The 25,331-nt window shown below is 39.6% G+C and overlaps 2 protein-coding genes across 4 annotated transcripts; one reads left to right on the forward strand and one right to left on the reverse strand.

The window, feature by feature from the left end:
* Window positions 1-4,603: 4,603 nt before the first annotated feature.
* On the reverse strand, window positions 4,604-6,274 carry LOC121362558 (translation initiation factor IF-2-like). 3 transcript variants are annotated; one of them, XM_041484160.1, is made up of 4 exons: window positions 6,134-6,274; window positions 5,214-6,043; window positions 5,010-5,116; window positions 4,738-4,855 (listed from the first exon to the last, which is right to left on the reverse strand). In XM_041484160.1, exons 1-4 carry the CDS (start codon window positions 6,272-6,274, stop codon window positions 4,851-4,853), a joined length of 1,083 nt encoding a protein of 360 aa, XP_041340094.1. In that variant the 3' UTR covers window positions 4,738-4,850. The 3 variants fall into 3 exon arrangements, with proteins under 3 accessions (XP_041340092.1, XP_041340093.1, XP_041340094.1); XM_041484158.1 differs by having other exon boundaries at window positions 4,604-5,116; XM_041484159.1 differs by having other exon boundaries at window positions 4,604-4,855; window positions 5,010-6,043.
* A 25-nt stretch (window positions 6,275-6,299) lies between these two features.
* FEM1C (fem-1 homolog C) lies at window positions 6,300-25,110 on the forward strand. Its single transcript, XM_041484157.1, has 2 exons — window positions 6,300-6,843; window positions 17,156-25,110. Exons 1-2 carry the CDS (start codon window positions 6,300-6,302, stop codon window positions 18,463-18,465), a joined length of 1,854 nt encoding a protein of 617 aa, XP_041340091.1. The 3' UTR covers window positions 18,466-25,110.
* Window positions 25,111-25,331: the final 221 nt, after the last annotated feature.

The raw sequence follows: 25,331 nt of genomic DNA on the forward strand, positions 1-25,331 counted from the left end.
ACCATACTGAAGAGTCAATGTATTGTCATGCATTGGCTAGCAGGAATGTCTTAGGTTATATGAATTCAGATGTGCAGGGAATGCATGCCAGGGATTGCCAGGAGAGGGAGAAAATTTTGTCATCTGGAAGAGAAATTCAGCTTTCACAGGCTTGGCAAACATTGCCTTAAAAGCTAGGTGCACCACTGCTGCTGATTTTAAAAATATAAATGTTGAAGATCTGAAAATTGCAATCTCTGTCAATGTACTTTCAACCTCTTGAAATAACACCAGGGCAATGGAGAGAGGAAAGGAAATTTGCACCTTGCACATCAAACACCAAAATAATGTGGAAAGCTGTAGGTTAATTAGAATGTATAAAACCTCTGAATTCCTTTTAAATTGCCTTATTTAGAATCCTTGTATCATGTGGAATAGCATCTGTGTCCTGTAGCATATTTCCATTACTAAACTACTGCATGTATTTGAGGGAAGTTAATCTATAAATTATTTCTATTATATGAAAAAATATACATACAGGCATACAGCTATACAAATGTATAATTTAATAGCTATAAAATTAATATTATCTGTAAAACTTTCTACATATTGTAAACAAACTTAGATCATTATCTTCTTATTTCTCTGTTTTCATAATACAGAAAAAATTAGAGAGCCAAATACTATTAAGGATATTTGGGACAAAATCCTGGAAACAAAATATCATCCTTACACACCAGGGTGAATAGGCAGAAATGCTTATTTCCTCATAAGAAAAGAGGCACTTCATGAGACCAGACCTCTCTGTCTCAGCCTGTGTCCACAGGCAGATTGCAGACAGTTTCTATGGTCAGCTGTGAGTTAAATGCCAAGGAACAAGGAAACCTCACAACTTGCAGGGAGGGGGTCAGCAAACATGCCAGAACTTTTCAGATCCTGCCAACTCACATCTCCAGCCATCTCATAATTTCTCATGATTTTAACACCAATCTGCACAAGTCTGTTTGCTTATACAACAACTAATGATTCAGCTCCCAGAATTTTATGGTGAGGATGGTAGAAAGAAGTTTCCAGTTAAAGGAAGAAACTTTGTCATCTGGCTTGTCCAGATTGCACTTCCATATGAAAGGTTGGGGTTTTAGACAGAAGTTGAACATCTAGATTATTAATGTCACCTAATGTTGAGCAAGAACAGTTTAGGAGACTAAGCCTATATATGTGACTACTTCATGTGTATGATCTCCCCAACCTGAGAGTGTGTCTAAGGCACGTGGTGCTTGCTCTCCTGAGGGAGAGAGGGGTATTTTGTCATGCAGCACACACAGACACTGCTCCTGCTTAGCCAAGGTGATAAGCTTCCTTCAGCCCTCATCCTGGCCCTGGCCCAGGGGTGCAGGTTTGCATCTCTGGCCAGCAAATGCAGGGGTCTCCTCCCAGCGTCTGAGCCCCTGGCAACAGACATTTCTAGCACAGGTGTCTCTGCCCTCACAAAGCACTTCTGCTTTATATGAAAACACATAAATATTCACGGTTAAGAGCAAGTTTCAGTGATTGCATGTAGCATCAGTGGTGGTATCTGTGATACCACTGGGGCTGCCAGAGGTGTGGGCAAGTACTGACAATCAGGAAGGAGCTTTAAAAAGGTAAGTTTTGCAGCAGTTGACAGCAGTCTGACATCCCTCCCTTGTTGCCCAGTAGTCAAGGTATTTCAGGGAACAGCTAGGGTTCAGGCTATGCTTGAACAGGTGTTTCAACTGATTACATAATTTAGCCTTAGCTCACACGCAGGCCGTTGCACAAATGCTTTACGCATCTGTCTGCTCAGCTTGCCATTTGCTCTAGCTCCCCTTTTTGGAAGCCTACTTGATATAATATCTTATATTGCCTTCCTGACCTGACTCTCAGCCAGGTCTGTGTAGGCAACTGGGTGCCAGTTTAGGGAAGACACAGATTGCAGACATAACACAGAGGAGCTAGAGTGCTTGTCCACCTTGCAAAATGTAACACAGATTTTTCTGAGTTAGCTTGGGGCCTGACAAAAGTATCATTATGCTGGGGATACCAAATGTTGCATGAACAAAAGTGGGATAAAGAATTTGAAGAAATCACTGTATTAATGCATATATATGACTTCTAGTGCCAAAGCTGACAACTGAGATGTGAATTAGATTAGATTTCTCTTTGCTGTATTGCTGAGCATAGTCTGCCTTGAATATGAAGAAACCTCTGCACCTGGTGTTGTAGGGATAAGGAAGTGAAGAGTTGAAACTGAATACAGCACTTTACAACCACATCTCTTGCTGAAGTCAGAATCTGACTTTCAAAATATTATCAATGGCAATCTTGAAAACCCTTCAGTGGGGTTTTCAGGTGACACACTGTCAAGATCTGTCTAGTGACCTATGACTTTTTCCTTATTGTATTACCATTTGTAGACAAAATTAATATCAGTTCTTCAATCTAGAATGAGTGATGCGAATGCAACAGTAAAGCACTGGTGTATGAGACACAGAGCTGTGACCCAGACACTGAGGGGACAACTGGTCCACACAAAACAAGAGGTGTCTGCAAGGTGGATAGCACGTTAGTCTCCTGTGTATGTGACAAATCCCTGCTGCTGCCTACTGTGAACAGCTGTGAGGACAAGAATATCCTGAGGTGAGAACTAAGTAATCACAACACTATTATTTCACTTAACACCATTCTCCATTCACAGCTTTCAAAACCAGAGTGTTTTGAGGAGGGAAACTGCAAAACTGAACAAGCATCAAGACTGACTTGCTCTTTTCAATGGTATGCATTGTGTTTGTGGCACACCAAAGATCCCAGCCTGGCATCAACACCCCTCTTCCCCATGAGCATGGGGCCATTTTTCCTATATTCGGCAATGGGCCAAAGAGAGGGGGAGGTAAGACAAATGACATTGTCACTGGCACTGTGCCCATGACAGATTGACTAGTTATGAATTATTGAAGTTGAAACCTTAAAGAGATTGGTATCTCTTATTTTTCATGGTGCTTCTGGTACACTGGGTCAAAATATTTGCTTCTTACCTCTGGGAAGTAGGGCTTAGGTTCATTCTGGGAGCCAGACAATAAGTGCAGTAGGGAGGTGCAGGCTGGTGCCATGCCATGCTGGCTCTCAGTGCCCCCCAGAGCCAGGTACTGCCAAGCAAGTGCTTCCTCCACAAAGCAGTATCAAAGTGTGAAATTCATAGAATAGCAGTCAGGAGGCAACCACATTGTCAGACCTCCTTAAGTCCACTTAAATCACGAGGATGGCCTTCTTAAAATACAAATGATTCTTGAAGATGTATGTATAATGAGATATGAAAGAGTAAAGTAGCATCAGGACACTTAGAGAAGTATAACTCCTGTAAAATTTTGTTGAATAATTAATTTCTCTGCTTAATTCATACATGACTACACCTAGTTACTCTAAGGTAGATGTCAGAAATATCAAGGCAGACTTACTATTTGCCACAGGAGTAAGATATTTTTATATAAAGAAGAAGCCCAGTGGGCTGATAGGCAGTGTCTAAAATCCCCAACAGTGTTCCTTGTGGTTGCATGCAAGGATTTATCTTCTGCCATGGTCCGGGCACTAAATCTCTGCAGAAGCCATTCCTGTTCCCTTCTGGCCTACTTGACCCATATTCCTCCTCTGGACCCTGTCCCAGGACCTTGGCCTAATCAGAGCTGGGAGGGGGGTGAGAACAGGCTGTGTTTGACACCCACAGACGCATTACTGCACCCACTGCCCTGCAGTTTGCAAGCCCACGAGAGCTGATTGCACTGCTTACTGCCTGCCCTGAAAACTCCAGTGATGGAACCGGGAAGGTCAGTCCGGTTATCATCTCCATGTTCCCTCCAGCACAGAACTGTTCCCTATAATACCTTATTTACACGTGCAATAATTTACACAGCCCACCAAGACTATCAATTAGCTCCCACAACTTTCAAATTATTTTTCTGGCTTGGCAGAGCCTCCCTACCAGCATATTATTTTTGATGCTAAGTATGCTCTTTCATCTGTTCATTTTGGTTTCAATTGCTGTTGACTACACCTGGCAACTCTCTTAAAATAAATCCTCCATTCCACTTGCATTTCTTGAAAATATTCCCTTTTCTTCTTTCCCCCACTTCCTTTTAATTTAATATTTTCACACAGTTAGGTCTTTTAATGCATCTCCACAAATCAATACCACCACTTCCTTAAAAATTTTAATGGCTTTATTCTAATTTTCCACCAGTTTCTTATGGTCTTTCTTCTTCTGAGTCTTGCAGACAAAACAACCAGCAGCCTGTGCATCATGTTGCCAGGACCAGGTAGAAAGGGTTACCCAGACTCTGATACATTGCTTTTGTACATAAAATTACAATTACAAATTGAATTGTTTTCTCCTTTCTGAGGCATCCAGGTAACACATTCAGTTGTGACAGAATTTGCATTCTTTTTAGGAGTTTTCTCTCTATTATCATAGGAACACAATAAATGCCACATTCTAAGCCTGTAGCAAGCCATGTGCAATCTCAATCGAGAAAAACAAGCTTTGCACCAGACAGCAACATTGTCCAGATCCTCCTCTGTGCTGAAAAAAAAATTGAAAAAATTGGACTTTTAATCAATTTTTTTTTTTTTTTAATTTGTGAAGCATATATGTACAGAATCACAGAATCATAACATAGTTAGAGATGGAAGTGATCTCTGGAGACTGTCCAGTCCAATCCCCCACCAAAGCAGGGTCATCTCCAGCAGATTACACAGGAATGCATCCAGGCGTGTTTGGAATATCCCCAGAGCAGGAGACTCCACAATCTCTCTGGGCAGCCTGTTCCGGTGCTCTGCCACTCTCAGTGTAAACTTCTTCCTCACGCTGAAATGGAATTTCTTGTGTTGCAGTTTATGGCTATTACTCCTCGTACTACTGCTGGGCACTACTGAAAAGAACCTGGCACCATCCTCTTGGCACCCCATTTTGAGATATTTGTATGCATTAATGATACGTCTCTCAGTCCTCTGTGACCTACACAAGCCCAGCTCCCGCAGTCTCTCCTCGTACGGGAGGTGCTCCTGATCCCAGATCACCGGTGTGGTCTCTGCCGACCCGCTCCCGCAGCTCCTTGTCTCCCGTGCGCTGCGGAGCAAGGACGGGACACAGTAGTGCCGGTATACAGCACAGATGTGTCCCTACAAAGCCCACGGCGTGTCTATGAAGTGCATTCCCAAAGTACCTCTGAGGGACGCTGTGAGACCCTGTCGGATCCTGTGGGACGCTGTGGGATCCTGTGGGACTCTGTGGGACTCCGGCTCTCCCCTCACACCCGGGCCCCGCGCTGCTCCTGCCGCCGCCCCCTAGCGGCCGGCTGTGCCCGCAGGGCGCCCTCGAGCGGCGGCGTAGTCCCGCCCCGGGCTCGCGGGGTGTGGCTCTGATTGGCCGCGGCGGGGGCGCCCCGCCCCCTGCGCAGGGCCGGCCCTGGCGGCGGAGCCCGGCTGTCATGGAGGGGCCGGACGGAGCGCGGGCAGCGGCGGCGGGCGCGTCCCTCTGAGGTCGGCGGCGGCGGCAGCGGGAGACGGCCCGGACCGCCCCGGGAAGGTAGCGCGCGGCCTGGCGGGCATTTCCGGCCGGCTCCGAGCACGGCGGCCACGGGGGTTGGGTGCCGTGTGGGAAAGGAGGGAGGGGGATGGGGCCGCCGGGCTCTGGGCGTAGCGGGTCCGGTCGTGAGGCGGGCGGAGGGCTCGGGCTCTCCCCGCCGTCCGGGGCTTGGCCGGAATGCGGCCGTCGCCTTCCCCGCCCGGCTGCCTTGGAGGTGCGTGTCTGCGGGTCTTCTGGCGGGAGCCCGGGGCTCTGTACTTGGGAAATGCCCCGAAAGGAGTCGGGGGTGCAGCTGACGGAGGAATGAGGGAGAAGAGGATCGTTCTGTGTCTGGTATGGATAACGCGCTGGTAGGATCAGCCCCCTCCTCCCCGTAGCTTTCCTCAGGGGCCACCGCACGGCCCGCGGGAGTTCCAAGGAATGCAGCTGGACACCGGCGCGCCACAACAGCGACTTGTTTGGGTGTAGCTGTGGGAAAATACAATGCGGTTGCTTGTTTGCGAAGTAGGAGGTGAAAACATCGAGAATTCTCCTTTTGCAGATTTGTGATAAACATACCTGCTCTTCGTCAGGACCCTGTTTGGAGTCTCCATGTTGTCCTGTCTGGGTGAAACTGATCTGAGAAGAAGTTGGGGACATTCTGTTTGGGCTGAGCACTTCCAATAAACTCTTGGCTGAAAAATTCAGGTGTGTATCCATCCGGAAGCAGAGAGGTACAGGCTAAATGGATCTAAAGACGGCAGTCTTCAACGCAGCTCGTGATGGCAAGCTGCGGCTCCTGTCCAAGCTACTGGCAAGCAAAACAAGGGAAGAGGTGGCCCAACTGATGTCAGAAAAAACCAATGGTGCCACACCACTTTTGATGGCAGCCCGCTATGGTCACCTCGACATGGTGGAGTACTTGTTGGACCATTGCTCTGCCTCAATAGAGGTTGGTGGCTCTGTGAATTTTGATGGTGAGACCATCGAGGGAGCTCCGCCGTTGTGGGCAGCATCAGCCGCTGGCCACTTGAAGGTTGTTCAGTGTCTGTTGGATCATGGTGCGTCTGTCAACAACACAACACTGACAAATTCAACGCCTCTTAGAGCTGCCTGTTTTGATGGTCACCTGGAAATAGTCAAATACCTTGTGGAGCACAAAGCAGACCTGGAAGTATCAAACCGTCACGGGCATACGTGCTTGATGATCTCATGTTACAAAGGCCACAAAGAAATTGCTCAGTATTTACTTGAAAAAGGAGCTGATGTGAACAGAAAAAGTGTTAAAGGTAAGTTAGTTTTTTCACTTTCACTGCGGTAAATAGAGGTAAAGTTACTAATTTACTTCTTAAAGAGCCTGACATAAAAAAAAAAAATTCTTCTGTTCTCATAAACTCTAATATATAAAGTGTTTATAGCTATGTTTTTACTTTTTAATTTAGTGGTTTTTAACATGGTTTTAAATTGATACATTTTAATCTTAAATCACCAATTCTTAAAAGACTTAGTCATATGAAGTGTCACATTTACTCACGTGTTAAAAGCTAATGAACTTGCTGAGAACCACTCTTTGTGGTAGGTTGGTCTAGCAACATACTCAAAAACATGAGCATATATTCTTGGTTTTCATAGTAATTCTTAACAAATCAAGTATGCTGTACATAAAACTGATCTGTGCCAGTAAGGCTGGTCTAAGGAAATACGCATAAAGGAGAAAAATTGCTTTCTGCATTGAAAAATTAGTAACCACTTTGCTCTTCACCCACTCTCTCCAAATTACTGAGTAATTTTGTACCTTTTTCAGTGTTAGTAAACAAAAATATATATTAGAATTGAAGAAATGAAGATGCAGGTGACTGTGATCTCAGCAGAAGGACTTCCAGTTGCTCACGGATCTCAAACCCTTTTGCCCCTGTTTACAATTACTCTGGTGTTACCAAGCAAAGTAAAGATTTCTGGCTTTTTTTCCTGTGATCATAATTAGTTGAACATTTAAATTTTCTATTACATATCAGACTTGTATTTAGTTGTGATATTAGCCTGAAAAGCACACCAGTTACTGCAGTTTACGGCTAATATTTTATCTCACTGAGTCAGGATTAGGTTTCAGCAGGTTTTGGTTTTTTTAATATATATCAATATATATAAAAACTAATCTGCTAGCAGTTCTTTTTGTAGCATAATATTCTACTGCCTTTTTCAGGCTAATTATGTTTGTAACTGTACACTGTACCTGTCAGTTATTTGTGTTAAAATACCCTTTGTGTCTAGATTGTTGTATGATATTGGTAAATACCAAATGTGAGAGTAATCTTTAGAAAAGCTGCTTGGTTAAATATGCGTTTTCTCAGCAAATCATGCAAATATGTGGGTTTAGCGTAAAGAAAGCTAAACTACAGATTTGTCATGGAGGTGGGCAGAGCAAAATAAATCTTCCTTTGTAAGGATTTGAGGTTGCTTATGAATCATCGTGGACTTCTGGTAGGATAAAAATGTCATTTTTCTAAATAACATTCTGGGAATAGCAAGCTAAATATAAAGTGTGTAAGCAACTGAGAATATAGAGTTTAGTTTTAAACCTATCCGTTTATATGATAGGTGTGAACCAAGCAATCCTCTTAAATATTACATTTAATAGGGAAAAAGATGTAATTCTGTAGCTCTTTTTCTCCCTCATTTTGTGTTCATGGAGTAGGATTTACCTTACTCATCTTTTTGTTCACTTTATTAGTGAATTAGCATTATTTGTCTTTGTTTAAATGACTGAGGATTTTCTGTCAATTATCTCAATTCCTTTCTACTTCCTTCTGTTTCTGGGCACACAAGCAAAGGTTCTTAAAGTAGAAAATGATCCTTAATTAAAGAAGTTGGATTGGATATGGTTGAGCTCATTAAAACTCATTTTATACTTCAAACTGTCATGTGTACAACTGCATGTGTGTACATAATAGCTATCTGTTGGTAATATGTGGAAATCCCTGCTGGTAGGACAGGAGCATACTTTTTGGTATCTTTAAGAAGTCTTATCTCTGAAGTTAATGAATAAGCACTAGTGAAGTAAAGCAAGCAAACAAGTGCTATAAACCCCGAAAGTCATCTCTGAAAAGGCAGAAGAGCTGAGGAAAATTGGTAGCCGTTAGTATTGTAACGGTGGCTGAGAGTCAGCAGGTAACCTCTTCAGTTTTGTTTTGCAAAACTGCTATTGATTTTAAAATCAGTCCAACAGTATTAATTCTACATTGTCACCCTCCCCCTCAAAGAATCTTGTGTATTGCTTTCAGTTTCTACTCCTCCCTGCTATTTACTAAATAGCTGACGGTGTCCTGTGCTTGTAGCAGGAAGATAACTGAGCATCTGAGTGTTCTGCTCCTGAGTAGCAGGAGTTGCTGCCCTTGTATGTGAGTTCTATTTAGACAGGTCCCTTCCTGGGCCATGTATAGAGAAGCCTATTCTTCCCTGAAAGATGTTAAAAAAAAAAAAGTTGCATCTAAAATTGCAATGCTCCTTATAAGAGCAGAACTATGTAACTTCAGTGGAGTTGCTGCTGTGGGAGATTTCTGTAGATCCTTTTTCAGCTTGTGTGAGGGTGGGGGGCAGAATTACTTGACCTATGTCTTGTGGTTTTCCACTGGATTTTCATATTGCAAAATATAAGTTAATGCACATATTAAACTTCCTGAGTGCATAGATATGAAAATGTTTCGAAGTGTTGACAGTTCCAGGGAAAAATCTGAATACTTTGATAGGAAAAAATAGGTACATTCACATGCATCTAAATGTATGAGAGAGTAGGTGAAAACATGTGGTAAAATCTTGCTTCTAAAATGCAGAATCCCACAGCTGTGTTTTGGACTGTGGAAATTCAGAGTTGAGAGGTTCTTGAAAAAGTTATGAAAGTATGGAAGTCCAGCCAGGAAATTGAGATGTTCATAAAGACTTCAGAGTGTGTCAGGTAAGATGCTACATGAGGTGAAGTGTAGGTCTGGCAGTGTTGCATGGTAGATGGTGCTGAAGAAGGATGTTTGTGTAGATGAGTCCTCAGCTGTGAAAGACAGCCAGTGGTTCCGAATTTAAAGTACTAGCCTTTGGTGTATTTGTTTCTACTGTTTTGCGGATCTGAACTTTCTCACAGTTTCCCTGAACTTCTGTGTAGGATTTAGGCAGCAGAACTGTAAACAAAGGATATTAAAAAAAGTCTTTTTGTTTACATGAACAGTGTAAGTGATGGGGACAAACTGATAGATGGAGTAAGAAGGGTGGATGGGTTTTATTATTTCATAATTGTGGAAAACAGCAAAGATATGTGTAGATAGGAAGCAGTCTAAGCTATACTTAAAAAGTGAATTAATTTACCAATGTCTCTGATTCATAACTTTCACCAGTGTTCTGCTGTCATGGTTTAATGCCAGCCAGCAGCCAAGCCCCAGGCAGCCACTTGCTCACTTCCCCACCAGTGAGACCAGGAACAGAATACTCATGGCTTGACATCTAGACAGTTTAATAGGGAAAACAAAAGCAGTGTACACAAGCAAAGCAAAACAAGGAATTAATTCACCACTTCCCATGGGTAGGCAGCTATTCTGCCGTCTCCACAAAAGAAGGGCCCCATCATGTGTAGCACTTACCTGAGAAGATAAACACCATCACTCCAAATAGCCCACCTTTTCCCTTTCTTCCCCTCAGCTTTATGTCTTGAGCATGGTGTCACATGGTCTGCAAATCCCTTTGGTCAGTTGGGGTCACCTGTCCCAGCTGTGTTATCTCCCAATCTCCCATGCACCACCAACTTCCTCACCACCGTGGAAGTACAAAGAGTAGAAAAGGCCTTGGTTCTGTGTAAGCCCTGCTGAGCAATAACAAAAACATCTCTGTATTATCCACCCTGTGTTCAGCACAAATCCGAAACAGCCCCATACCGGCCACTGTGAAGAAAATTAACTCTACCCCAGCTGAAACCAGCAGAACAACTCCTCGTTTAAGAAGCTGCAAATTAAAAATAAAGTTTAATGAGTTTCACTTGTAGTTAATGATGTCTTAGATGGCAAGTTTTCATGCTGTTCCTAAAAGTAAGAAGCGTGTGGATAATGTTAGAGTAGCAGAAACACAATTTTTTTTTCAGAAGGTGGAATCCTAGAACTAAAAACCTCAAATGAAGCACAGTTTTGTCTCAGTTCCAGATGAGGAGCATGTTCTGTGTCAGCTGCCTGCCGTTTTCTGTTCTGCTGCATTATGAAGCCCGCCAGTGATTTGTTGTTAGAGTGGTGCTGCCTTACTATTATCTTCAGAACAGACCACTGCATTCTGAAAGACAGTGTTTCGCTGATGTGCACAGTGTTCATTTGGTGATGTGTAGGCAGAGAAGTGTTTACTCTCTTAATACTAGTGTCAGTTGTTTTAAGGATTCCAGATTTGGGCTTTTTGGGCTGTCTTTTTAAAATTTTTTTTTTATTTAAGGGACAATATTTCATGTAAGTTCCCCAATAGATATATTTTTCATTCAGACTGACTGCAAAGAAATCTTATACTTTTGCTTCAATTCCAGACAGGACAATAAACATCTTGCATTTTGAAAATTTGCAGTGCACATTTTCATAGTTTGTGTTATACTTTATTCTCCTCTGCCAGGTTTGCAGAAAGGAAGGGGAAAAAAAAAGCATTATTGCAGCAATTAGTGATTTAGATTATAGATAAAATATGCATGTGCTAATAGCCAGGATGGGCCAAATGCAAGTGAATTGTAACCTCTTTTCAAAATACGTGCTTGAGAGGCAGGTGTTTTACCTGAGCGTAGCTGGTAAGTCTTTCCATTGCTCAGTGGCCCGGTATGTGATCTCCTCAAAGTGCTTTCTATGTTTTGTTGGTGGTTTTCACCAACTCTGCCTGCCTTCTGTAGTTAACAGATTCATCAGCTAGCCTAAAGACTGGTTTTTCTCCTCCAGAGTATTAAAAAATCAGAATTTTGTTTCTAAGAAATGCTGGACTAGGCATTCTCTTAGTTGTTTCTTGAGATATGCACAGGAGTTTTTGATTACATTAAAAAAAAAAAAAAAAAAAAAAAAAAAAAAAAAAAAAAAGAATACTGTGATTCTTCAATTCCACTGGCGGAGTATTTAATATTTTTGTAAAATTATATGGTAAACAAGGTTTGCTGACTTTGTTTCCTTATTTTGGGAAGTACAGAAGCATACAAACTTTTGTCTCTATGGGTATGGTATCAAGGGCTAGTGCTATTTTTCATTATCGTTGTTAGTAAGGGGTACTGGAAGGTGTAACACTGTTGTTAGTAAGTTGTTACTGGAAGGTGTAACACTCAAACTTGCTGGTAAGGAAAAAAAATCTTTTACAGACATGGCAGACACAGAAGTAGGGGAATTACGGAGAGTCATGCTTTTTCCTTTATGACAAGTGTGGTCTAGTATGTGTTAAAAATAATTAATTTTCTTGTGCTGTAAACATTAAGGAGTCTTGACAGGTTTGTTTTCTTCTGAAGGTGTTTGTCTTCTCTGCTTGCAAAGGTTCATAGAATCATTGAGGGGGCAGGGAGGGGATAAAAAAGCTCCAAAACAAAGGTCCTCCTTGGGTTTTATTTCTGCTTGTTGTTGTTGCTTTTTTTGGTTGGGCTTGTTTTTTTGTTTTTTTTTTTTTTTTTTTTTTTTTTGTTTTTTTTTTTTTTGGTTGGGTTTTTTTTTTTTTTTTTTTTTTTTTTTTTTTTTTTTACTTCTCCCTGTGAATAAGCACTTGCTCTAAAAGTGTGCTGTGTCTTTTTTTTGGGTGGCAGGGGGGTTGCTTTTTTTCCTTTTTTGGTAGGTCTTATGTGGTACAGGTCTCTGAAACTTGTAGATATTTTCTATGTGACTGTGTGTGGAAACTGAACTTCAGGAGGAATGTCTAGGTTAAATGAGGAAGATAAAGATACAATATAAGTTTAATTCTAACTAAAAACTTTTTGTTTAAATGAACTCATTCAGAGCATGCTGTTATTTATGTAATAATTGATAATCTTGATAATACAATTTCTCTTGAAGTATTTTAGTGAGCCAGACAGCAATTATTCCCTTACATAATTTGGAAATTAGATTAAAATAAATTGTTGAGATTAGCAGTTCTTTGCAGTTTTTAGTTAGTTTCTTGAAGGAAAGACATTTCGTTTTTATTCACTATGCACACTAAGCATTAGGATGTATGCGTTTTCTTATGCACTGTCCATGTATGTATCTATCTGGCAGTACTTTTCTTTTAAATCAGTAAAGGCTCTTGGAAGACTGAATTGCTTCAAGTGCTGTGGTAGAAAAATAAATGAATATTACATGAAAAATTTCACTTTGTAAAAGTGATCAATTCATTTGTAAGGCTGCAAAAATATATACAGGTGGTTAATGTGCACACCGGTCAGTCATTTAAATTAAATACTTTTATTTCTTTTGTTTTTAATGATCTTGGATAGAAATTCAGATTGGTGTTAAGTTTTAATGTAAGTTTTACAACGTGGAAATTTGATAGAGCATTTTGGAAGTATTAGGAAGTGGATGCACTTAATTGCATTAATGGTTGCAAATCAAGTCAAATCACTTTCTGTGTCATGGCTTTATTTTCTTCCATTCCCTTGTCACAAGCTGTCGGTCTATTTTGGGAATTACTTGCTTCTGACATAGAAAGGCCTGTCCTCCTTATGAATTTGAATACCCACCCCGGCTCCAGTAAGCTTTTGGAAACACTGGGTTTTGTGATACATGAAGTGTTTCTGAAATGTTCATAACTCCTTTTAAAGGAGTCTTGTTAACAAAAGAGTCAAGTGTGAAGAAATAACACTGCCAACTAGCCATACCTTTTTCTGTACCTTATATCTGCAAGATGTAGAAGGAACCGGGGTTGGGATTATTCTGTTTCTTTTTGCTATTTTTAATGGGGTAGTTACTAGGTAATATGAACAGTGAAGTTTTGTACAGATAGACGCAGTTTGTAAGTGCTGTTAGCAATACAGTATAGTCACACTTAATATTTAGCAGAGAAGTATCAGGACTTCCAGAATCATCTGCAGTCGAGTTTTTTGTCTGTGCAAGGAGAAGCCTTTTATGTTATGGTGACAATAGCTATCTTTGATATGTGATTAAATTCCTGCTGGAATTTAAATTTTACAATTTAAAATTGATTTTAAAAAATTAGATGAAACCTACTTTACAATAATCATTCCCATCTTTAAAAAAATTACTTTAATTTGACCAAATCCATCATATGTGTCTCTTTGAAAATTATTTGTCAAAGAGAATGACTTTCAAATTACTTTTGCTTTTTTTTGGCCTTTTTCCTTCTTAATACAGCAATAGATATACCGTTGTTTTTTAGTTTGTTACTGAATAGATAATGTTACAAAAATTGAATTAACTTCTGCATTGTGTTCAGCCACTATTTATCACTATAGATGATATGGTCACCATAGTGACACTATAGACAATGTAATGTTTTGAAATGGGTGAGTTAATTCACAGAGTAGTGGGTGATTTGCTGTGTTTATTTGAACTGCTCAATTCCTGGTCAATTTGTGGCCAATGTATAGCCTTTGATTTACGCATTAAGGCCCCTCTCATGTTGTCTTTCAAATACTTCCTCTAATATAGCAGTTGATACTTGCTAGGTATAGATGGCTGGCAGTGTTATTTCTTAAGGCTGGGGTTTATGTTTGGGTTTTTTTTTAAGTTGGCAACTCTCAACTATCTTTTTACTCGGCACTTTTCTATGGAAACTCGTGTTTCTTACAAAGTATTCTTCCCACTGCTGTATCTGTACCATCCAGTCAAACTTCAGTGAGGTACAGGCATTGCATAAGAATTAGTGGTGATGGCCTCACATTATTAGTTCATACATGGCATAATTTAAGCTGTGGTTATTTTCATTCTAAGGGCTAGTGCAGTACAAACAACTGGAAAATTACACTACTTCTGATACGCTGTTAAACTGAAACCAGTAATTGTAATACCAATAAAAAAACCTAAATTGTTTTAAATTTAGAGCATCCAGTTTGAAAGAGCAGTGAAATTCCTTGGAGTCTTAAGCATATTTCCACATGTTTTACATAGCTGCATTGTAAATTAATGGCATACAGATTGCTGGATTTAGTTTACATGGAGAGTGGCCAAGCTTATTTTGTGTGGATTTTTTTCAGTCATAGTGTGTATGCCTGTTGATTGATAAAATAGTGTCAAAAGCAGTGTTACATGGTGATGGATCTGCAGTATGTAATATGCATAGTTGGCACTGTTGCAGTTGTCAAAAGTAGCAAAATATATATTAATAGTTGTGAAACAATAGTAAGAACTTGGATGTTACTGATATCTTTTGGCTTATTTGTTTTTAATATGGTTTTATGTTACTGTTTTTAAAATATATTAAAAATATTTATTTGAAGGTAGAAACAGCTGCCAGTTGTAGAGCTCTGCTGTGAAGGATGGTGTTTGGAGTTGAGTACACTCTGAAACAGCTGTGTTAACTGCTGGCTCAGCCAGCACCCATGTGCATCTGGTTTTGCCTTTATCAATAAATACAGAACTGAAGATGGTCTGAGGGACCAGCCATTCTTTAGTTCTGAGTTAACTGCTGTAGTTTCATTTTAACTAGACTTTCAGCAGCATAGCAAGAAGAATAAGTGTATGTGTGTTGGTAAGTTTGTATATAGGTCTGCATCTGACATCTTCCTCTCTTAGGAATGTCAAGGTTTTGTCCTTTCTCAGATGGGATATTGACATTTTTCCAGTCTGTGATGTCACATACAGAGAGAATTATAGTTGATAAGCTATGTATGCCAAATTCACCAGCTTTCAATCTACCTAAATTTGCTTAAATCACTGCTCCTGCAATTGAAAATTGTAATCTAGGTAGAGATTGTAGTGTGGCCAGACTTATAACTTATTTAGTGCTGTTAATGTAAAAATTGCTTGAGGTATTAGAAAGATGGAAAATCACTTCCCTTTGTTTGAACTGGATTTAACTTTACAAATCTTGATCTAACAGATAGTTTCATGCACCTTTCTGTTGGGATGTCTTCCTCAGTTTACTTGTTAGTAAATGATTGTAAATCACTGGCTACTATTCAGAAATGTTTCAGGAAAAGACAGTTTTGAAAGTTAAGTTCACTGTCAATAAATGAAGCAATCTAGAATTTTTAATGGGTTTTTTCCTTAAAATATTTGAATTTTGCTCTTAAAATATGATTCAAGGGACAAAATATGTTCATACCTCTGATTAATTGCAAAATCCTGAGTCATAATCTTTAGAAAATAACTTTTTACTCATGTTTTATATGAAGTTGATTAGTGTGTCAGCTAAATTTGATAGCCACATTCACTGCAATCCGTTGAGCTGAGTCCTTCAGACAGCTCTACACCCAGTGCACCGTGACCCTACTCATCCCACACTTGGATAACTTGTCCAGAAGGATGTTGTGGGGACAATATAAAAGCCAAAAAAGGCAAAACTCACTAAAAGGTAAAAATCCCACATCCACTATCTTTCCTTCATCTGATAGATGGGTGACCTTATTCTAGAAGCATATCAAATTAGTTAACACAGGACTTTTTCCTTTCCACTGAAGCTGATAGTACCTAATGATTGCCTTACAGTAGCATTCAGTATAATCTTCTCCATAATTTTTCTGAGTGTTGAGGTGAGACTAACAGGTCTGTAGGTTCCTGGGTAATCCCCCTTTCCATTCTTAAAATGGAATAACACTGGGTAGCTCCTATTCAGTAAGGACCTCCCCAGACTCCCAAGACATTTGGTAGCTGGTGGAGAGGAGTAATGCCATAACAAACATCAGCTTCTTCAGTACTCAGGTAAATCCCATCAGATCCCATGGACTTGTGAACTGTGAACTGCTACAGCTAGTTCCTGAGAGGTGTCTAAACAAATGGGAAGTCACTATTCCTGAGGTCATCCTCTGAATCTAGGGCAGATGGCAGTTTATCTGTATTATTAAAGACTGAGGCAAAGGAAGGCATTGAGTGTCTCCACACTTCTTCACACTTAATAGTCAGATAACCATCTTCAATAAGTATCAGTCTGGTATTCTCTTTAGACCTCCTCTTGCTACTAGTGTACTTTAAAAACCCTTCTTGTTGTCTGACACGATACTGGTCAGTTTCAACTGTAATTGAGCTTTGGCCTTTTGTATCTTGTCCAATGCATATATGAACCACAACTCTATCAAATTCCTGCAACCTTGTTTCCAGACAGCATGCAATTTCTTCTTCCTCCTGAACTCCAAGAGGAGTTTTCTGTCCAATCAAGCTGGTCTCCTGTTTCCTTGATTTTGATACAATGGAATTGCCGACTCCTGTGCTTTTATGTAGTGAAGAATTCCATTTTAATTCTGGTTTGGGTATTTTCCTTAAACGTGTTTAATTTTTTCATATAAAAATATCAAACATTTTTATTTTTATAACTGCCTGGCAGCCTTGCTTTCATAGTACATAGATGGGGAAACAAAAGCTATTTTAAAACCATTAATATTTGGGGATTTTTAGTTTTTTTTTTTTTTTAACTATTAGCATGGTGAGATTTGGACTGTAACTTGATATGATTTGTGTAATTGTGTTTGCTCTCTTGCAGGAAATACAGCACTACATGACTGTGCAGAATCTGGAAGTTTGGAGATCATGAAGATGCTTCTCAAGTATTGTGCTAAAATGGAAAAGGATGGTTATGGAATGACTCCCCTTCTGTCAGCCAGTGTGACAGGCCACACAAATATAGTGGACTTTCTGACCCAGCATGTACAGACTAGTAAGGCTGAGCGCATAAATGCCCTGGAGCTTCTAGGAGCAACATTTGTGGACAAAAAGAGAGATCTGCTTGGTGCTTTGAAATACTGGAAAAGAGCTATGGAAATGAGATACAGTGATAGGACTAATATCCTCAGCAAACCTGTGCCACAAACACTAATTATGGCTTATGATTATGCTAAAGAGGTAAACAGCTCAGAAGAGCTAGAAAATCTTATTGCAGACCCAGATGAAATGAGAATGCAAGCATTATTAATTAGAGAACGTATTCTTGGCCCTTCACACCCAGACACATCCTACTATATTAGATACAGAGGTGCTGTATATGCAGACTCGGGAAACTTCAAGCGTTGCATCAATTTATGGAAGTATGCTTTGGACATGCAGCAGAGCAATCTTGATCCTCTAAGCCCTATGACAGCCAGCAGTTTGCTGTCATTTGCTGAACTTTTCTCCTTCATGCTTCAGGATAGGGCAAAAGGCCTGCTAGGCACTACTGTCACTTTTGATGATCTAATGGGTATACTGTGCAAAAGCGTTCTTGAAATAGAACGGGCCATGAAGCAAACCCAATGTCTTCCTGATCCAATACAGCTGAACAAAGCTCTTTCAATCATTTTGCATTTAATTTGCTTGTTGGAGAAAGTACCTTGCAGCTCAGAGCAGGAACATTTTAAGAAACAAACTATTTACAAGTTTCTTAAGCTTCAGCCTAGAGGAAAAAATAACTTCAGTCCACTTCACCTTGCTGTTGACAATAATACTACATGTGTTGGTCGCTACCCAGTTTGTAAATTCCCCTCTCTACAAGTTACTGCTATCCTGGTGGAATGTGGTGCTGATGTAAATGTCAGAGACTCCGATAACAACAGTCCATTACACATTGCTGCACTGAACAACCATCCAGACATCATGAATCTTCTTATCAAGTCAGGTTCACATTTCGATGCCACAAACTCATGTAAACAAACAGCTAGCGATTTGCTGGATGAGAAGGAAATGGCAAAGAATTTAATCCAGCCCATAAATCATACTACTTTGCAGTGTCTTGCTGCTCGTGTAATAGTGAATCACAACATATCCTATGCAGGGCATATCCCTGAAAAACTAGAGAACTTTGTTTTGCTCCATAGATGATAGTGTGGCGTTCCAGAGTACTGTTTTCGAAGCACGACATGGTGATATTTTCCTTGAGCACTGTTGCGATACACCAGCGTTCCTTTAGCTTGCTCCATTTCGCTCTTATTGCCTAGTGTTGTTAGCATCAGATCTGCAGAGTTGGTTACCCAGTATTTAATATGAATATGCCATATAATATATTTTGTGAATTATTTAGAAATGTAATGCCATATTTAGACTTTAAGTTGTCTGCCAAAGGCTTGTCTTTTCTGGTCTTATTTGCCTGTTGGGTGTTTGGGACTGAGTTGAGTATTTTCCACTGATGTCTTTTTACTATAACTGTTATGTGGATTTTATACGGTTGGAAGGTCATCTTTTTTTGGTTTTGCTTGAGTGTTTCTACTCCTACTCTCTTCTTTTTCTATGGACTCATTGCTAAACTGTGCAAGTTGTATGAACTTGTTAACATTTGCAACTACCATAAGTGCTTTTATCTTCTCTATGCACTGGCTTAAACATGACTGTTGTGTGTGAGCATATTTCTATGCAGCACTTGGCCAGTTTCTACTTAAATGCCAATCTTGTTTTGCAGTTTGTTTAGAGCTCTCTTAAGAATGCTGTCTTCATAGCATGATGAATTTTGGAGTTATTTATCAGCTCTCCAAACTTGGGTTTGACTTTTTTGACTGCTGTAACTGAGGTTGCTTTCATTTTGATCCTCTGGAGTTTTTTCCTAAACTGGGGAGAAGAAATTCTTGCTTTTTTTGATTGTAGTCCACTTGAACTTTAAATCTGAAAATTGTTCTGTTGCATCATGCAGCTGGGGGAAGAGTCCTCAAGGTGTACAACTGACACCTTCCCCTCTGCACTGTCTTGCTTGTGCCAGTTATGTGGCTAGATGTGAAGTTTAACCTCAAACCTTAATGATACACTTCTATGAGAAATAGATCAAATATATGCTCTGCTTTAAAATCTGCAAATCAGCGTTAGCTTACAAAAGAAAACTAAAGCATGTTGATGGCATGATGTTTATCAGTCCAGATCTAGACATCATATAGTATAGTAAGTGGCTGTCTGCCAGGGTACTGAAAGTTCTACAGCAGTGTCCTTTTTTTCTTCATTTTAAGTATCTTTATAAATACTTGCATGGATTTTTCATCTCTACTACATCAGTTGTACTTAACAAAAGCAGTTCTGTTGTGTATATAGCTCCTATTAAAGTACCTAATTTTTATAATATTTGCACAACAGCTTAGCTTTTGCGACAGAAAGGGCTCTTTTGACTTGATAAGAAGTCTATAAATGAAGATCATAAATGTGAGTGCGATTCAGGTAATTAATATAATTCAGCACTTTACTGTTGATTAATAGTAGGATTTATTATGGCACATTAGCCCTTTAAATGTCTTAAAGTGAAATTAATTTCCGTTGCATAGGATACAGTTTACTTGCAAATTTAGTCGTATAGCATTTTGGATATTTTTGGCTTAATGTTTCATCTCAGTTGTGGGCAGTAAGTGTATCTATGGGGTTCTTGCTCCAGAAATCCAACAACTGATTTTATGCCTTTGTCAGAGATGAGAGATATTTAGAATCCAAATTGGTTAGGTTAGGAGGGTCTTTGTAGTACTTTAATTTTTGAGTTGATGTTAGAACACTCTTGTCATTTGTGGTTGAACTTGAGGAAGAACATGTCTTGGGAGCACATAAGAATAGCCCTTCCTTGTTTTTGTTCTGTTTTGGCATTCCTGCCAATGTATGGCAGTGTATAGGTGCCTACTAGCTTAGCCATTTTTGCAAAAATTATGGGGATGTTTTTAAGCAAAGATATGTTGAAAGCAGTGCTGTTTGTGTATTGTCACTACCAGACTTGCTGTTTTGAAGCAATTTTCTCTGATTTGTCCCTTGCCGTGTCTGTGTTGTATACTATTACAAGAATCATAGAATCATTTAGGTTGGAAAAGATCCTTAAGATCATTGAGTCCAACCCTTAACCCAGCACTGCCAAGTCCAGCACTAAACCATGTCCTTAAGTGCCACATCTGCATGTGTTTCAAATACCTCCAGCCATGGTGACTCAACTGCTTCCTTTGGGCAGCCTGTTACATTGGTTAACCACTCTTTCCATTAAGGAGTTTTTCCTAGTATCCAATCTTTATCTCCCCTAATTCAGCTTGAGGCCATTTCTCCTTATTTTATCACTTGTTACTTGGGAGAAGAGGCCAACCCCTGCGTTGTGAAGTAATTGTAGAGAGTCATAAGCTCTCCACTGAACCTCCTTCTCTCCAGGCTAAACAACCCCAGCTCCCTCAGCTGATCCTCATCTTGGATATTGTGATCCAAACCCTTCCCCAGCTCCACTGCCCTTCCCTGGACATGCTCCGGCAGCTCGGTATCTTTCGTGTAATGAGGGACCCAAAACTGAATACAGCACTTGAGGCATGGCTTCACTGGTGCCCAGTGCAGGGGATAATCACTGCCCTCATCCTGCTGGCCACACTATTGCTGATACAGGCCAGGATGCAGATTTTTCTAGCATCACACAAGGCTAAACTCTAGTCAGTTGACTGAATTGCTGTGATTTGTAATGCTTAGGACATGTGCCACTCAGCTTTTCATTTGTGAGGATGTGTAGTTTGGTTTTTGAGTTTATACATTTTAATGCTTTTCTGCTGCTCTGTAAATGGGGATAATCAGCAAATGATACTGTGCTAGAACTACACATCAAGTCATAAAAATAATTATTTTTGTATAGGTCACAGAGAAAAGGATTTGCAGAGTTTTTTATTTTGGAATCTGTCCTGCTCTTTAGTAGTTTTAGTTTAAATTTCTGTTTCTATAACTGACAATTACCCTGTTTAAAATTGGTTGGTTATTCAGCCTGGGGAAGAGAAGGCTACAGGGAGACCTTGTATAGGACCTTCCAGTACCTAAAGGAGGCTACGAAAGAGCTGGAGAGAGACTTTTCACAAAGTTGTGGGGTGTAAGTACAAGGGGAGTGGCTTTAAACTGAAAAGGGTGAGATTTAGCTTAGATATAAGGAAGAAATTGTTTACTATGAACATGGTAAGGCACTGGTGAAGGTTGTCCAGAGGAGTTGTGGAAGCCCCATTACTGGAAGTGTTGAAGACCAGACTGGATGGGGCTCTGGTCCAGTGGAAGGTGTCTCTCTGTGCATGGCAGAGAGGTTGGAACTAGGTGATCTTTAAGGTCCCTTCCAACCCAAATCATTCTATGATTTATGATTATTAGTCCAGAAATACAATGTAAAAATTTTTAATTGTTAGCAATTTTTTAAATGGAAAGCATTCCCAAAAGTGAAAGCATATCACTATTAGTTTTATGTAAATCTAGTGAATATTGCTACAAGAAAGGCTTACTGTGTTAGCTGCTCTTTAGAAACATACCAGGCTATTAGTACATGCTGATTTATTGCACGAATTTCTGTGTAAATATTTACTGATGTGCATCAGTCCGAAGGATTTATCACCTCCATGCTGAATTTAATTGTTCATGGTGATGAAGCTCTCTGCTGAAGAGAGCTTATCTTGCCAGGTAACTTAGACTTAGGTGTCCTGACAGATGCGTTCATGCATTTTTGGCCACTTTGCATTTAGACCTATGTGTTTACACTACTCTTTATTTATCTTAATTTTAATTTTGTAATATTTTTAACTAATTCTTGCACCATTTTTCTCCCTATTTGGCCTTTTTTCTGATGAAACACACTGCTTCTGAGCTACTGACACAGAAAAATGCTGAGAATACTGCAGAAATAATTATATGCCCTGCAGGAATTAAACAAGTTTTAAATTGATTAAACAGCTTACAGGTATCACTCCCTTAGAGACAAAGAAACTGATACCTCCTTGTTTGTTGAGACCTCTAAGTTGCATTTCTTGGGGAAAGGGATAAATGCATAGAGCAGCTTTTCTTCTGATAGTTGTGGATTTCAACTGAAGTACTTCAACAAGGAAGATGAAAAATATTCTTATTTAAAAAAATCTAAAATTATGTTCCTATTTATGTATCACTTAGGCTGGTAACAAGATTCCAGCTGTCTGCAGTGTCTCTGTTGTATTTGTTAGGTGCAGTGTAAAGACATTTTCTGAAATGCAAGGCAACATTGTGGCTATTTTTCCATATATACTTCACAACACTCCCTGGATAGGAAGTAGACTTGTATTGTTCCTAAGTCCGCAAAGCGCTGTCTTTTGACAACTGTTTTGCAACTGGTTAAAATTAACCTCTTTCTATTTTTACAAACACTACTTTAAAGAAAGTAATGCAGTGCTATAGCAAAATCCTTAAAGGAGGACTTGTAATTAGATGAAAACCTTTTGAGGAAAAGCGTGCCTCTCCTCTGTTTTGTATCAGCTGCAAGGTGACTATGGTGGGATATGGCTGCTCTTGAAATAGCTTTGAAATATAGATTGGAATGACTGTTATACTCTAAAACGTTGAGAAGCATGAAAAAGTAGACTAAACACTAATTGTACCTTCTGTGACTAAAATGACACCAACTGGTATTTAACACTTCAAAGTAATTTTGGTAATTTTGATGAGAGACATACTAGACTGCTCATATTTCTTGCTTTTGAGTGTAAAAGTAACTGTTGAGCCCTCAGTGAGGGCAGAGTGAAAAGCTGTTGTTGGTTTGGTTTTAAATAATGTTGTATTTGTGTTCTGTTCTATTGCAAAGACTTCCTATGCAGAGCTAGCTCCGTGTATGGAAATATTGCAGTTTCTTTTTTACGTGAAGTAATTAGCTTTAACAGTAATGTAAAAAAGGAATAATAAGCATATTTCTCTGCTCCTACTCTCTTTAGGCTCCAAATACAGATTACATTAAAAATATGTTTTGGAGAACACCTGTCCGAGTGTATATATGTGTTTTCTCTAGGGTACGCAGTGCTGGTTGGTAAACTACTTTTCCTATTGAGTAGCTAAATGTGAATGCTGCAGCTTCAGTCTTCCTGTCATTAAGAATTGCACCTTAAGCAAAAAGTCATATTTCATGCTCTTTCTTTCTGTGAAATTATGGTCTGGCAAAGCCTTTAAATTTCGGTGGTGGGTAGTAGTAAAGAAAAGGCTTAAAAACTGAATGTTACAGGAGAAATTATTTTCCCACTTTCTAGTAAAAGCAGTTAGTGATACTGTTAATCAGGGGAAACAGTGCTTCCAGTTTGTAACCTAAAAGTAGATAGCAATGCCTTGTAAGAAGTAAGCAGCAGACAGTTTTCAAGAAAGCTGGACAAATTAATTTTCTTCTTCAAGATTTTGAAGTGTCTTCCATATTGCATTAACAATTTGAAAAGTAGAGGAATAGAACATTTCAAGGATGAGAGAAGCAGAAGATCCTTATTAGAGGCAGCTGGAGAGCTGAAGACTTTGAAGAACATTGCCATTGTAATTTCAAAGTACCTTTATAGTTAGGCACAGTCGTCACAATCCTGTCCTATAAGGAAGCATACATTTCAGAGAGCTGGAACTTTAGATTAGGACTGATCAGTAACAATAGGATCAAAAAAGATGAGGCTCTAGATGAGGGAATCTGATCCAGAACTTTCCCATAGGATAATTGTCACACGGATGGCTTCAGTGAATTGAATGTATATTCACTTAATTAGGAAAGGGAAAAACTGGAAAGGATCATTTACATCATTATTCATCCTTCTGCAGTTGCAGATGATGAAAGATGTGTGCTGTTGCCTAAACTGTGTAATCATCCAAAAATGGCTTCTTGGCAGTAGCTAGTGTTGGCTGGTGCTTGAAGACCAAAACTTGTCATACAAAATAGTGCAGAAAAAGAGACCAAGTGTGAAGTGTGTTGCTCTGTCAAAGGCAATACTTTTGTTTGTTTTGCACATAATATCCAGAGGGCCAAATGCCATCCACAGTGAACAGCAGAAGGCCCTTCTCCCGCTCTCCAAAGTCTTACCTTGGAGTTGATCTCCAGAAAAATTGAAAAGAGGTCATACTCAGAAGTTATGGATAACAGTTTTGACCTATGCACACCGGGGGAAAAAAGAATTGTTTTCTAAATCATCTGAGTGTCTGTCAGAAGCCATTGAGTGTGAGGCGTGAGGCAATGCAAATTATGAAAATGGCAACCACATCTCCCATGAGATCATAAAACATGATCATGACACATGATCTGGATTCCTCTCTGAAGTTCAAAGGGTTGCTTCTATCATATCTCCTGAAGATTTGTCAAGTCATAAGTTCCTTACTAAAAATTCTTTAGAAGTTTATTTGGAATTCCCATCTATCAGTAATTAGAAACCCAATTCCCATTTGAAATACATGTTTTCCTAGCTTTGTATGTGTGATCTTCCCATAGTTTCAGTACTTGTCGGTCCTTCAGAGAGAGTTGTCCTCTCTCAGCCTTTACGTGGTTAGGCTAAATCAACCAACCAAAAGAACACCCAAGCTGTAAAATGAGCAAAACCCAGAATAATCTAGAGTTGAGTAAGCTGACAGAATGGTTCGGTTTTCCCTTTTCCCCTCTCTTCATTGTACACTACCAAAAATCCCCCAGAATCCACTGTTCACTAAATGCTTTTTGCTGCTGAACCTGCAATTTAAATTGCAAATTCATTCCTTTTTACAATGGGAGGGATTATTTTTTTTTACAATAAACAGCTGACTGCTTTCGCCTCAGATTCTGTAGCTTGTATTTTCCTCTTCTAATATTTTAGGTGCCTGGATGTCACTTTGTTCCATTCACACACAGCATTATCCTTACTGGAATGTGAGGCAAAACATTCAGTGAATGAGCCCCGCTTGGATTAGTTTTTGTTTCCATCCCATAGTTTCAAAATAGTGAACTTGCCTTTTTCTCCTTTCTTTTTGCATGTGTGGCTACCAGGCATTTTATTTGC

Source organism: Pyrgilauda ruficollis, unplaced genomic scaffold, assembly GCF_017590135.1.
Source record: "Pyrgilauda ruficollis isolate IOZ18807 unplaced genomic scaffold, ASM1759013v1 scaffold64, whole genome shotgun sequence".
Classification (NCBI taxonomy): domain Eukaryota; kingdom Metazoa; phylum Chordata; class Aves; order Passeriformes; family Passeridae; genus Pyrgilauda; species Pyrgilauda ruficollis.